The sequence below is a fragment of the Neopelma chrysocephalum genome, unplaced genomic scaffold (assembly GCF_003984885.1).
Source record: "Neopelma chrysocephalum unplaced genomic scaffold, ASM398488v2 Primary Assembly neopelma1_69, whole genome shotgun sequence".
Taxonomy (NCBI): Eukaryota; Metazoa; Chordata; class Aves; order Passeriformes; family Pipridae; genus Neopelma; species Neopelma chrysocephalum.
The window spans coordinates 11,829,593-11,843,920 of record NW_020897729.1 but is presented as its reverse complement, the minus strand read 5'-3'; the positions used below and the strand labels follow the sequence as shown (position 1 = coordinate 11,843,920).

General features: G+C 51.0%; 1 protein-coding gene across 1 annotated transcript in view; it reads left to right on the top strand.

Moving 5' to 3' along the window:
* SUCNR1 (succinate receptor 1) overlaps positions 1-14,328 on the top strand; it is a 36,328-nt gene that overhangs the window by 21,389 nt on the left and 611 nt on the right. Inside the window, exons 4-6 of the mRNA XM_027685713.1 lie at positions 1,129-1,447; positions 2,688-4,450; positions 4,961-4,964. Of these exons, the coding sequence (XP_027541514.1) occupies positions 1,445-1,447; positions 2,688-3,638 (954 nt within the window). The 5' untranslated portion in view covers positions 1,129-1,444 and the 3' untranslated portion in view covers positions 3,639-4,450; positions 4,961-4,964. The remainder of the gene's footprint in view (positions 1-1,128; positions 1,448-2,687; positions 4,451-4,960; positions 4,965-14,328) is intronic.

Here is a 14,328-nt window from a genome sequence, read left to right as displayed (position 1 = left end):
CCCCATGGAGCTGTTGGGGTTTGTTCTGGTTCCTCATGCTGAGCTTGGCTCAGCCCTGGCTGAACCCTTCCCAGCAGGGCAGCACATCTGCAGCCTGCTGTGCCAGGAGCAGAGCCCATGGCACCAGGCAGGGAGCACTGGGCACAGACCTCTCTGGCAACCAGAGAGACCCCCTGAGACCCCCAGACCGGGTGTTCCTTAGGGACAGAGCTGTCTGAAGGCAATGGAATTACAGGTGACTGGGAGAGCCTCAAAATAACCAAGGGTTGGAAACCTGTGCTCAGAAACACAAGGAGCCAATGCCACAGCCACAGAGCTGTAAATCCAGCACAAATGCAAACCTACTGGAAGGACATTAAGGAGCATTTCTTGCTCCCTCACCAGTTCCCTGAGGTGTTACCGCAGTGGGAAGGAAGAAACGCTCCATTTATTCAGCCCCAATTTATCCTTCAGTGCAACAGCAGTTGCCTGAATGGACAACATATTTAAAAGCTGGTAAATGAGAAGCCAGGGTTGGCTTTTTAAATTGGAATTTTAAATCAGCTTTAAATCAGTGTTGGGATTTTAAATCAGCTTCTGTAATGCTTAAATATGAGCTGATCTGTTGGCCTTGTCTGCATAGAAAAGCTACAACAGCTTTTTATAGCTCTTAATAGGGTTAATGTTTGCTAACAGTGGAATACATCACAATAAAGGGGAAGGGGGAAAAAAAGGCAGAGAAGCTGTGGCTTCCCCATCCCTGGAGGTGTTTGAGTCTAGGGTGGATGGGGCTTGGAGCAACCTGGTTTAGCAGGAGGTGTCCCTGCCTGTGGTAGGGGTGGAATGAGATGGTTCAGGAGCATCCATCACCGTGGAGCTGGGTCATTCTGCATTGGCAGTATTTATTTATATATTTATTATATTTTCATCTTTACCAATAATTTCTATATCACAACGCTGAATGAAGCAGCGAGCTTTGGAGTGGTGATGTGTTGCTGTATGAAAACCAAGTGCTCTTCTTTAGTGCTCTGCTGTAATAGAATTAAACGTGTTGTTTAATGTGTTTGCAAACTGTGGGAAGTGGCTGAGCTGCGGCAGCTGCTGTGCCGGTCTCTGGCTGCAGCAGGAGAGGCTGCTCCAGGGCTGAAGGGAACGAGCCACCAGCTCTGCCCTCCTGCAGCCCCCGGGCATCTCCCCGGGCACGGGGTGGGGAGCCGTGCCCTGTCCCTCCGCACGCCTCCATCCGCCCCGGGCAGTTTCCCAGCGGATCCCTGAGAGGTGGAAGTGTCGTTTGCGGCTCCCTGGGCGCACATCGGGCAGCCCCACCCTGCCACTGCCCCCTGTGCTGCTCAGCCACACAGCTCCTGCCTCCGCCTTGACTCACTGGTGATTAAATCCTGCTCGCACCCGGCGGGACGGCGGCGGGGCTGCACCCCTGGATCCCGGAGCACCCACAGCCCTGGCCATGGTAAGGGTCTGCTGCTGGGGAGCCTCTTCTGTTCCTCTGAGCCAACCTTTAACTGCCTTACCTGCTTACCTTAACATTGATCCATCAGCCTCCTTCCAACAACTGCCTAAATCAATGTGTCTGTCAATACAGGAACTTGTAAATTGGTATTGGTGTTTGGAGTGCTGATGTCCGTGCTGTGCTTTCCAGTTTGGGGTGTGCTGTGCTTTGTTCTGCCTCATGATCTACCTTTAAAATGAAATATGGTGCTTTGAGGGCAGAGACCTGTGAACAGGTTGTGGACACCAGAACACCTTTGAAAATGCTTAACCTTGGCTTGAGGTCAGTCTTGATCTATATCCCGGTTTCTAGCGTTTTGTTTTCCCTGCTTTCTAATTGTTTGCTGACACTTTGCTTTCAGCTTTCACTGAAAGCTGTCCTGCAGCTCCCTGCAGTGCGGGCTGTGCTGAGGGGGAAGCAGGGTGAGCACTTGAGATCCTGCTCTCTTTCCTTCTCTGTCCTGAAAGGATTTTTTCAACCAACCTTCAGGAAGAAAGCAAGCACAATTTGTCATCAGGTGGGCTCATGCATGGTGCAGCTCCTAGAAAGCTTTGGCAGAGTGCACAGGAGAGACACCCCATCCTCCGTGCCTTTCTGGTACCCAGCTACCAGCGAAACCCTGCAAAGCACACGACCAATGGTTCTGTTAATTTAATGAACACATCTCCCCTGGCTTCCTAATGAATTCCGAGTAGTGTTGTCAGTGTGTCTGCACTGCTGCTAATGAGCTCATCCTTCATCAGCCCTGACAGAGAACTTCTGCTTCAGTGATGAGTGAGGGCTCACGGGGCCGGCGTTGGGTAACGGGGGCAGATGATTTCCAGCAAGGGCTCTCACAGGGCACTGACAGGGCACTGACGGGGCACTGACAGCCTGGCTTCACTTTCCTGGCCGCTGGCACTGCTGTGGCTTTGGCTGAGCAGCAGCTGGCACGTCGTGGCAGGTGCCTTCAGGTGCTGCTCTTACTTCAAACCCCTCACACAGGTCTGTGCTCAGGCGAGTTTTCATCTTGCTCCACAACTCTGGTCAGTGGCTGAAAGTGCAAATTCCATGTGTGAGAGACAATCTTTCAGGTCAAGTAGCCCATGAAGGCTGGAATGAAACTGGAGGATGTACTCACCGATTACAGCAACAATATAAACATGCAAATGTTCTTTTACTCATTTTTGGTGTTTATTTTTTTTTCCTTTTAACTTTCCAGGCTGCGAATGAGACCAGTGACTGCTTGCTGACAAACAGAGTCCTAGAAAAGTATTATCTCTCCACCATGTATACCCTTGAGTTCGTTTTAGGCTTCATTGGAAACACCATTGTGGTGTTTGGCTATATCTTCTGCCTGAAAAAATGGAAAAGTGGCAACATCTACCTGTTCAATTTATCCCTGTCAGATTTGTTATTTCTGTGCACTCTGCCAATACTGGTGAACAGCTACTCCCACGATCAGTGGGCAAAGGAGGACATCCTGTGCCACAGCAACAGATTCCTGCTGCATGCCAACCTGTACAGCAGCATCCTGTTCCTCACCGCTGTCAGCGTGGACCGGTACATGCTCATAAAACACCCCTTCAGGGACCACGTCCTCCAGCAGAGGAGAACAGCTGTCCTGGTGTCCGTGGCCATCTGGGTCGGGGTGATCCTGGAGCTGCTGCCTCTGGTGCATTTCCTGGAGCCTCTGACACCTGACAACAATTACAAGTGTCTCGATTACGCCAGCTCTGGAGACCCCACAGAAAACCTCATCTACAGCATGTTCCTGACCGTCTTTGGGTTCCTCATCCCCCTCTTGATCATGTGCTGCTTCTACGTGAAGATGGTTCGTTTTCTTAAAAACAGGAGCGAGCAGCTCAGCTCTCCCCTGACCCTGGAGAAGCCTCTGACCCTGGTGATCCTCACCGTGGTGATCTTCTCCCTGCTCTTCACTCCCTACCACGTCATGCGCAACGTCCGCCTCGCATCCCGAATCCCGGCCCTGAACGTCCCCGAGTGCACACAGGGCATCATCAGCACCATTTACGTCATCACCAGGCCCTTTGCCTTTCTGAACAGTGCCATTAACCCTGTTTTCTATTTCCTCATGGGTGACCACTTCAGAGAGATGCTGATGGCCAGGACAAGGCAGCTCCTGCGCAGGCTGAGGATCACCAGGAAGTGAGGAAGGAAGGAGAGCCCCTGGCAGTGGGAGAGGCAGGGAGGGAACTCTCTAGGGAGAGCAATCAGTCATGTGCCATTTTTTTAGATAACCTTATTTATGCTATAGAATAAGTGTGAGCTGATTGTGTTCCTGGAAATGCACCCTTATTGTACAGGAGACCTGCTGCTGAGCTGCCTCCAGCAGACCAGGAGAGGTGCTCACCCCCAGCAGCACAGGAGGACCCTGCTCTCAGACTGTGATACCCCCCAGCACATCAATATTGTAAAGAAAAGACCATCAAGTCAGCTCTGGGAGGGACAAACCCACTGCTCTCAAATAACTGCTTTGTGAGCCGTGATGTGATGCTGGACTGGACCAGGGATGGGCTAAAATGAATGTGTCTCTGTGCTCAGCAGGACAGCCAGGCAAGCTCTCAGGGCCATTCTCACAGTCACAGAGTGTGGAGTTACCTAACTTTAATGCAGTTGTCTGTAAGTGCCAGCAGAATGTGTGGCCTGAGGCAGAATTTGGACCTTAGAGTTCAGACTTCATTAGCAGTTCTGCTAATGAACCAGGAGCTAAGGAGGAGCCAGTCCCTGCCTGACACCCCTGTGGGATCGATCAGCAAGCACAACTGATTCTCCAATGGACTGTCCCATGTTCAGATGGAAAGGGAGATCAGTGGAATAATGACCCTGTAGGAGCTTGGGCTGGAGAAGGAGCTGCCTGGAGGGAGTGGGGACAGGGTGCAGGCAGGGTGTAGGCAGCCCCCTTCCCTGCCTGCATTCCTGCAGGAGATGAGGAGCCCCCAGCCCTGCCTGGGCACTCGCTGGGTCCCATCCAGGTCACCCTGGGTTCAGCTCTCTCTGATGTGTCGATCATCTTCAACTGCTTCACTGTGCCAGAGATACCAGTCCCAGATAATAAACCCTGCATCCTGCTAAAAAAAAATAGAAGAAGTCTCTTTTGTGTTGTTTCACTTTATTTGCTGATCTCTGGAGTGTCCCTGAAGCCTCCCCCTCTGCCTTGGTCCGTGTCCCAGGGTCCTGTGCTTCGGCCAGTCCTGTCACAGCGTCACCAAGGCAGGGGCTGGTTCCCAGCAGCAGAGCTGTGCCTGCCAGGGGGGTCACTCTGGGCTCTTGGCAGCAATCCAGAGGAAACACTTTTGCTTTTGGTTCCTTTAGCACAGAAACAGCCCTGCAGAAGCTCGAGTTACTTCACCAGTTCAGACATCCTGCTCGGGGCTGGGTTTGCTGGAACAGGAGGCACTGCCAGCCCAGCAGCACCCAGGGGTCAGTGCCCTGGCCTTGCCTGGGTCCTGCTCTGCTGTCCTGCCCCAGGAGTCCAGTCCAAGCCCTGAGGCAGGGGCTGCAGCCACGGGCACACTGGCTGCCACTGCCCTCTCCAGAGATGTGTCTGCACAGCACGTGGCATCCCACGCCCGGGTATTGACGGCCAGGAGGTGATTTCTCTTCATAAACAATGTGTAGTGACAGTTCTGGTGGATTAATATGCTCGATGAGTTGTTTTGCTGTGTCCACAGAGGTGAGCAGAGTCATCTGCTCCCTCCGAGTGGCTGAGTCACTAAGGATACCTGGCTGTGTACACACCAGCCTGGCATGTGCCCACACAGCTGTTCCTGTCAGCTGGGTACCCACAGGGAATCATCTCCTTCTGTCAACATACACCACAGATCCATCAGCAGAAAGGTGCAAAGTCAGGGCTGGTGCCTGTGCCCCTGGGAGCCCAGCACTGCTGAGCAGAGCTCCCAGCACTCCCTCCCCTGGTTCCCTGACAGAGATGCTGTTACTGCCCCAGCACCTGCAGGAGTCACATCACAGCACCTTCCCTTTAGCTGGGGAGCTCCAGAGAGAGACCTGCTGGCCTCTGATCTCTCCCCCCCTCTGAGACAGCCCTGGTTTGTACCTTTGGTTTAGTCTCTAAAGTCTCCATGACCTCCATTTCCCCAAACTTACGGGTGAAATTTCTGGTCATCACACAGTTTACTGTGGTGTTGCTGGTCTTGCAATTAAAATAGAATAGAATCAAATAGATAACATAGATCAAATAGAATAAAAAAACTATGTTAAGTTCCACATGCACGCTCTTCTCTGCTTAATTCTTCTATTCCTGAGTAGTACACGAAAGAATTTGAATTAAGAAAGCCCCAAAGCACAATCTGGTTCACCTGAGCTGTGCTAAGCAGGTCTGAGCGGGGTGCAGGTGTGGGTATGGGGTGGGTATGGGTGATGGGCTGTGGGTGCAGGTCTCCCCCTGGGCAGAGCCACGCTTGGACTCTGGGCACTGACATCAGCACAGCTGGACACGTGCTCTGGGCTTTGCTTCGGGTCCAGCCAGGATTTTTTTGGTTTCATTTTGTTTTGTCTTCCCTTATTTTGGGTGGGGACTGGAAATGCCTCCAGAACAGGAATTCAGCTGTGAGTCAGCCTGAAAATAGTCCAAGTATGTTTTAGTGGCAGTAAGTGATCTAAAAATAACTGTTCCTGGAGCCGTGGGGAGGGTGAGGGGCTGTGCTGCCCTCGGCTCTGCCCTCGGCTCTGCCCGGCCCAGCAGCTTTCCTGGGAAACACAGGGACACTGGGCTGCTTTCAGCCACTGCTTTGGGCTCCTGACAAGTCAGTCTGAGAGGGAGATGTGTCCTCCAGCAGATGCCTGGTTGGAGGGGATGGAGCTGCGGGAACCTGCCTTTGGAGGGAAATCGCGAGGAGCGCCACACCCACTGGCAAACACACGGATCTGCTTTTTTATTCTTTCCAAACCCGAGAAAACCTCGGCTCATCTGCAGCTCGGAATGTGTAAAACGTCCTGCAGGGTTTTTCCTGACATTTAAAGGGTATTTCCAGGATTTGCCTCTGTTCCCACCCCCTCTTGCCCCGCCGCTGCCTCGGTGGTGCCGCTCTGGGGACACCACAGCTCTGCACAGTGCTCTGTGCCACAGCAGCTCCCGCTCTGCATTATTATAAAAATTATTTCTAAAGTCTCTCCAGCAGAGCAGGAGTGCCCACAGGAGCTGTGCTGTACCAGGACTGGCTGCCTGTCCTGGGCTGAGCTGACACCCTCTGAGTCCCACTGTGTGTCCGACCATGGCACTGGCACGAAGCAGTTCAGAGTGTAACTGCTGATGTTGGCAGCAATGGAGACGTTAGTTCAGCTAACTTCTGCTTGGTTTCAATTTGGGTTCTGCTTCCTAAAAATATTTAGGCTAAATAATCTTCCTGGAGCCCAGGGGGAACTTTACACTCTGGGAGTGTCTGTGCCAGCCCAACACTCCCCTTTGGCTGGTGAAGTGTTGTCACCCGAGCAGCCCTCAGGGTCCATGGGCAGCACCTGAGGTGTGCAGCACCACACACCTCAACAAGTGTGCTTTTATCAGCAGCATCAGGGGCTGACCTGAGCACATGAACACCTGAGGGCAGGGCATTGCAGGTGACTGATTACAGGGCAATCTTCCTGCTCATCTTCCTCTCAGTTTTCCATGTCTTACCATGATGTTGACCTGCACAAGTGAAGCGGAACATTTAACTGCTGCTTTGTCCATTCCTGTGCTCTTGCCTCACTTCCTGACATAGTCACGTAAAAATCACAGGATGAAAGGTCTAATGAATAACCAACCTTGCAGCTGAAATAATCGAGTAATTTGATAAATAAAGCAATCCAACAGCTTGCCTGCTGACTTGTGAAATAAATTGTGTGCTCTCACTGCTCCAAGGCTCAGCGTTAGCAATCCTCTCTCCTTCCCAGAGAGCTGCTCTGTTTGGTGAGTGCTGTTCAGGAGCAGACACAGCCCACCTGTTGTTGGCTTGGTTCCTTCTTTCTGATGGGAAAGGTGAGGACTGAGCCTGGCACAGCCCAGCTTCCCAAACCCCCCGAGGGAGCTGCTGAGCTGCCCCAGCCGGGTGATGCTGGGCAGGGTGAGGGGCTGGGGCAGCTGCCAGTGCTGATGAGCCAGAGGAGGGGATGGACACCACCTGCCCCAGGAGCTCCATCAGAGAGGGTGTGAGAGCCAGAGGGGTTAAACAGGAGCCGTGGCACTGTTTCCTCACCTGCATGAGCATCCCAGCCCTGTGCTGCCTGCGGGATGGGGGTGGGAGCACCCACAGTGCTGTGCCCCAGGGGCACGAGGAAGGACCCACCCCAACAGGTAAGAGTGAGCTGGCAGCTCTCAGATGCCTTTTTTCTACCTAAATGAATTACAGCAGAAAAAATTACTGCTGAGCATGGCATTTCTTGGGAAAGCCTGTTTAGATGATTTGTTGGAGCCAGAGCTCGTGTGAGCCCTGTGTGGGTGCTGGGCTGTGGTGGGACAGTCAGATGGAATCAGGAGTTACTGCAGACAGACAAAGTGACCCAGTTTGGTTTATCTGGCAGCGGAAGTGTGTGTTTAGTGTTTGTGCAGCAACGTGAGGGGGAACTGGTCCGTGCTGAGGCTCTCTGGGACATGAGCAGGAGGGCTGTGAAACGTGGCCCATGGAAGCAGGGCTGGCACACGGGGCCTGTGGCTTCTGTGGGTGTGCAAACACCTGATCCACAGAGCTGGGTTACAGGTGAAAATCCCCAGAAATACCCCCTGCAAATGGAAGTCCAAAGAGCAGATGTGAGCCAGGGCATGAGGCAGGAGCTGCACAGGAGGGCTCTGCAGGGACACACGGCACCTCTGTCCTCGGCTGCTCTGGGAAATGGCTCGGGATGTGTGAATCATTCCAACATGCTCTCTCCATCCTTGGAATGGGAGCTTTAAAAATCACTTGGACTTCCTCTTTTTCCTTTAAACAAACAGTCCCCAAGCCTCCTTTCCCCCGATCAGCCCATGGAGAGTCCTAAAATGAATGTAACTTTACCTAATGGACCTTGGGCTGCTCACGTCTGCTTTGTTGTTGAGCAGCTCCTGGCACTGGAGTTTGCCATTCTCCTAACGAAATGCAGCTCCTGGGATGCCTGGTTGTGTTTCCCTGGCAGGTTTACTAGCGGAAATCCTTCTCCTGCAGGAGCACAATGGCTGGGGGCTCTCCAGGGCCAGCAGCAGCCAGGGAAAACAAACATGGTCCTGCTGGAGCACATTTCTACAGAGGCCTGAATTTAAAAACTTTGTATATGAGGTTCAATTACTAGAGTTTTATACCTAGCAATATATTTGTGAGTGAAGAGAAAGTATTTTATCATCCTAACATTATTTTTCTTTATGGTGTGTGGAGAAATTCTGTTTTCTCTGAACTTCAACCCAATATTTCTGCAGGGAATGGTTTAGCTATGGACTGCCCCAAGCAATGCTGGCTTGTCTGAGGTTTGTGTGTATAGTTCTGTCACAGGTAAATAACCTTTTCCTGACCTGGGAGCAATTTACTTTCAGTTCCTATTTGCTTTTCAGCGTTTTTATCTTATTTCCTTTTAATTAGTTGTTCTGCATTTCGGGGCAGTCATTAGGAAATGGTAGTGCTTCGTGCTGCTTGTTTTGCTTCACGTAGAGAAGTGTCACAAGATGCTTCAGATGGCTTGATTTCCACGAAATCCCTTTGGATTCAGGGTTTGGTTGTGTTTCAGGAGTGCTGTGACCCCCAGTGCCAGCCCCTGTCCTTGCCCTCCCCCAGGACCAGTGCCCGTCCCTCCTCCTCCTCTGGAGCTCCTGGGCAGATGCTCCTCCTCTGCTTTGATCTCTGTTGTTTCCTAGAGGGATTTCAGTGGTATCCTCAAAGGAGCCTGAAATGACTTTTCCTGTTCCCATCAGAGGTTAATTCAGCCTTTGTTTTCTCCTGCCTGCAACACCTTTGGGCCGAGTGTTTGCTACGACTTGGCAAGGGAAGAAATAACACATCAGAATTGACCTTGTACCAAAATAAATAGAGAGGAATTAATGTTTAGTTACAATTATCCTGTTCTCATTAACAGTTCCTCTGCTCACTGTGACATACGAGGTTCCAAGGGGCTTGGTGTGACTTTTGATATATTTGTGAGAGCAGCTTTCCAGGCTCTGCTGCCCGTGTGAGGGAGAACAAGCCTGCTCACCTCCTAAAACGCTTTTCAGACTGCTCTGTGTAACACCCAGTATCGCTCTACACATGACAAAGATAAAAATAATCAGACTGAAATGCTTCCTCTTAGCTACTTTATTCTTATTTTGAATTATATCAGAGAAATCAGCTTTTTTTCCTGAAAGCTGCTGCCTGTCATTGCAGTGATTCTGTTGTACTAATATCATTGAACAGGAGTTTCTCCAACGATATTTCTTAGCATGAAGGGCTTAATTTTGATTCCTTGGGCTGCTTAAATCTTATTTTAAAGAAGGTTTCTTCTTCATGCCTGTAACAGGCAGCCTATAAATCTGTTTAATGCGCTCACTGTCTGGATGTGCCACTTCTTATTTATTTTTCTGTCCTGTAAGAGTATCTTTAATATTTTTCCTTATATCCATTTCAAAAACAGACAGTACATAGGACAGTGCCTCTTTCCCTAAAAAAAAAAAAAAATTGAAATGTGACCTAATAATCAATTCCCCCCAATCTGATTTTTATGACGTGCAGCTGTTGTCATTACTTAACTATAAAGAGAACAACTTTAAATATTGAGTTAGAGAACCCAGCTGCTGTTTAGGGAACAAGCTGATCATTAACCCTGGCTCTGGGGGTGTTGCCCTGTGCCCCAGTATGCCCATTGCTCCAACTGGTCTGTGCTGGGCGAGCTCTGCTCTGATTTTCTCTCAGGCTGTGGAAGGGCTGTGCTCTCCTGGGATACAGCCAGGGGCTGGATGAACGGGATGGATGTTTCCATGAACAGTTGTGTTGTAGAAAAGCAGATGGTGGAACTCGGTTTGTGTCAAGGTGAAGTGGGTGGTGTCCCCTGTCTGTCCCCTGTCTGTCCCCTGGGTTTGTGCTCGTTGCTGCACTTGTGTCACCTGATGGGCTCTGTCAGCCTGTTTGTGACTGCAGAAAAACCTCTGAAATTGTCTTTTTTTGGCATGGTCTTGGTGAGAGCAAGGCAGAACCAATACTTTTGTTTTCTTCCCCTTTTTTTTTAATCTGGTAACTTTAACTTTGTGCATGACAGGGTGATGGGGCTGGTGCATCTGGATGGGGGCTGTTGACCAGAGAAGTTGTTCTAATGAAGTAACGTGGCCTCTCATGTTGTGAACCCAATGCCCCCTCTCCCCCCCAAATACTTTGTCTGTGTTGGTTAATTCCTCAGGCTGGGAAAATATGTGCTATAAAAATGCTTATTTGAAGGATGTCTCACAGCAGATAAAAGTAGGTCTCAACTAGACCCATGGGAATTAGCAGCATCTTCTAAAGAAGTTGAGGACTGTGGTTTGCTGGAGAGACAGAAGGATGTATTGGTTTGAGTGTGCACCAGTGTGCAGAAACATGTAGGATGCTGCCAGGCTGGAGCTGGGCACTGCTGGGGCCAGAGGTCTCTAAAACATGGGGGAAAACAGCGTTCCTGTCATCTGGCTAAAAATATGGGGGCACAGAAAGTCCCGTCTGCCCCCCTCCTCATACTGTGATATTGCAGTGTGTGTGTGAGCCAAGCTGCAACAGCCCTCCCTGGTCACATCAAAATGAAATCAGACATTGAAATGCAATTTTAATGTCCCTCATTGGCAGGAGGGAACTGCTGCTCCCTGTCCCTGCCTGTCCATCTGTGGCAGTGCTGGCAGTGTGGTTGTGTTGTAGGGTGGGACTGTAGGGAAGGCTGGGCATTATTTCACCATACAGGGGAGGCTGGGCATTGTTTCGGAGCTGCTCTGCCTCTCCCAGTGCTGAATCCAGCTCTCATGAACAGCTCTCAGCATTTCAGCAGGGCCTCCAGCCTGTACTGCTCTGCCAGGCCATGCTGATGCTGCTGTGACAAATGTCAGACAAAAATGATCGCTGTCCTTTAGAGCATGATCCTTTATAAACATGTCCACGCCTGGAATTGCTGTGTTCTGTCTGAAGGCAGACTCGCCTTCTGCTTCCACTTGTGCCCCTTGGCAGTTGTGCAGCACAATTCCTCGAAACATGGCTGCTTTGGATCAGATACACAAAGGGAATACTTTGATAAAACACCAAAACTCCAGAGCTTCCACCAGAGCAGCGTTTCTGGCTCCTGTGCACACAGCAGCAGCTGTGCTTTCAGTTAAATATTGAGAGTAACTAATGAGGAGTTGGCTATGGTCTTTCCATGAAGAATTCCTTTGTTTCCAAATGTGGCTGTGAACTATTTGATGCCTCTGTCATTACGGGCAATGCCCCTCACAGACCCCACAGCTCAGATTTGGAATAACAGATTTGGAGATGAAGTGCTAGTGCCTGAGGTTCTGGCTGTACAGGATGGTTGGATCTGTGGGTTGGTTGGAGATGTGGGTCCAGCACCCACCACAGTCCTGCTCCGGGAGGGGAATTCCTTCCTCCACCAGCTGCGTCAGCATCACAGGCTCTGCAGTGCCAGAGCCTGGGGAGCCTCACCCAGGAGATATGGGAGAGAAATGAGCACCATTTCCAGGAGTTAATATTTAATTTGGCTGCCTTGGTGCGGGCAGGAATGTGGCATTTCTCTGTAGTAGCCCAGGGAGGCTGTGAAAGGCAGGGAAGGAGCAGAGTTCTGCTGGCTCTTTGCTGGGCACTGGGGTGATAACAGGGAGGGCTGAAAAAGGGACAGAAGGGTCTTTTGCAACCCCAGTTTGTTATTACAAATCACACTGGGGTTTAATACAAAAACGTGAGGATCCTGCTCCTGGTCCCATATTAGGGAAGAGACTTTTTTCCAACCTGGATCTTCGATATCCAGCAGAAAGGCAAAGCTGTTATCTCCAACACTGGGATGAAAATGAGGAGTGAGGACACTTTATCTCTTAATGAGGGAGAGGAGAGATTGCCCATATGTTTCCCACATTTCCTCTAATTCAGATAATTTTTTACAGCTTAATCAAAGGCTCCTCAATCTTTGCAAACAAAATGAAATGCTGCTGCCCCTGAAAACTTTTACAGTCATCATTTTTCAAAACAGAGACAAAGATACAACCAAAATCTGGAAAAATAATGAAAAACACAGAGTCAGGTGATCAGTCAGACACTGCCACCTTTAAGGAGAAAGTATTAAAGCCACTGATACATCCAGAACAGAAACCTTCCCTAGCACTGGCACTGGCCTTGCTGCTGCCTGAGGCTTTGGGCAACCCTTCAGGAGTTGAAAACAATTAAAAAGGAAAAAAGCCGGACAGAGTGTTGTCGTGTGTTCCACCACCACAACCTGCCCTGCACGGGCTGGGACTGACACTTCAGCTCGATGCAGAACCAACACAGCAAAGCAAACTGCGGCCTGAGCAAAAATGTGCCAACGAGTTTGTCTGTGGTCAGTAATTAATGAGCAGTTCTACTCATTCATTGGGCGTGAAGACTCCCCCAGCTGAGTGTCTGACACCACAGGGAAGGCACAGGGGCCCTGCTCTCAGCATTAGAGATGTGTATTCCTGCCACATTAAAGGGGTGTTTGCTCTGGTGCTGTGCCCAGCAGTGCCAGGGCTGTACCACACAGGAGAAAGTCTCTGCCATTTCAGCCCTGATTTTCAGACCAGACCAGGACCCTTCTCCAGGGATGCCTCTGTTCTGACTGAGCCCTTGAGGGACGTGGGGTTCCTGCAACAGGGGTCTGACACCCAGGGGAACTCTTATCTGTTGTATCTCTGTGGGTGAAATTTCTGGGTACCTTTTACCCTTATCAGGGGTTTTACTCTGACCAGGCTGCTGAACCTCTAGAAAGCCAAAAGAAATGACCAGAGTGCCTGTGCTTTGCCAGGAAAAAGGCTTCTGGATGGGAAAAGAGGAGATCCCTCATGCAGGGTATCACCATTCCTGTCCAAACACACTAAATTCTATACTAGAAATGGACATTTCTTAGGACCTTGTTCCGAAATCCCAGTAAAATTAAGCCAGTGTATATAATTCACACTCTGCAATTGATTTTGTTATTTATTAGTGATTGAAATGAGAGCTCAAGGTTTGCTGTCTTCACCATGGGGCAGTTCTTGCAGCGGCCTTGGTGAGGAAGCCACGCAGACAGAGACCTGCTCCCCCCACTTTGGTGCTGGGGCTGGGGCTGGGCTGGGGCTGTGCCAGGCCAGGGTTGGCTGGTGTGTGCCATGAGACAGGCAGAGGCTCATGGAAGTTCCCTTAACCCCTGCAATGTCCTGCAGGGTGGGCTGGGGAACCCACCAGTGCTCTGATGCAAGGCAGGAGTGCAGGGGGACACCGGGGGAGAGGCAGAGAGACGTGACAGGACCAGTGAAGCTGGGGGCCCCAGGTTTCCCCCCGGGTTGGGTGAGGGACGTTTGCAGCCAGCTCTGAGCACAGCACAGCTCGGGGAGGAAGGGCTGCTGGCACTGGGAGCCTGGAGGTGACGGCACCGTGGCAGAAATAGCAGAAATGGGCCTGGAAGGCCCTGGCTGGGGAGGCCATGCTGTGGGTGCCGTTATCTGTGGCTCACAGCAGGAAGGAGCCCCAGGGGCACCTCCCCAGCCATTGCCCCATTTCCAGGGACCGCAGGCGAGGGCCGTGTCAGCACCCTGAACCTGCTTCCCCCACCAGATGCCAGAGGGCAGATTAACGGGGTGCAGCAGAGATGTCTCCAACCGGAGTGTTCTAAACCTTGTGTCTGTGCCCCAGCCATGAGCTCAGGCACCGAGCTGAGCTGTGGCTCCGTGAGCTCAGGCACCAAGCTGAGCT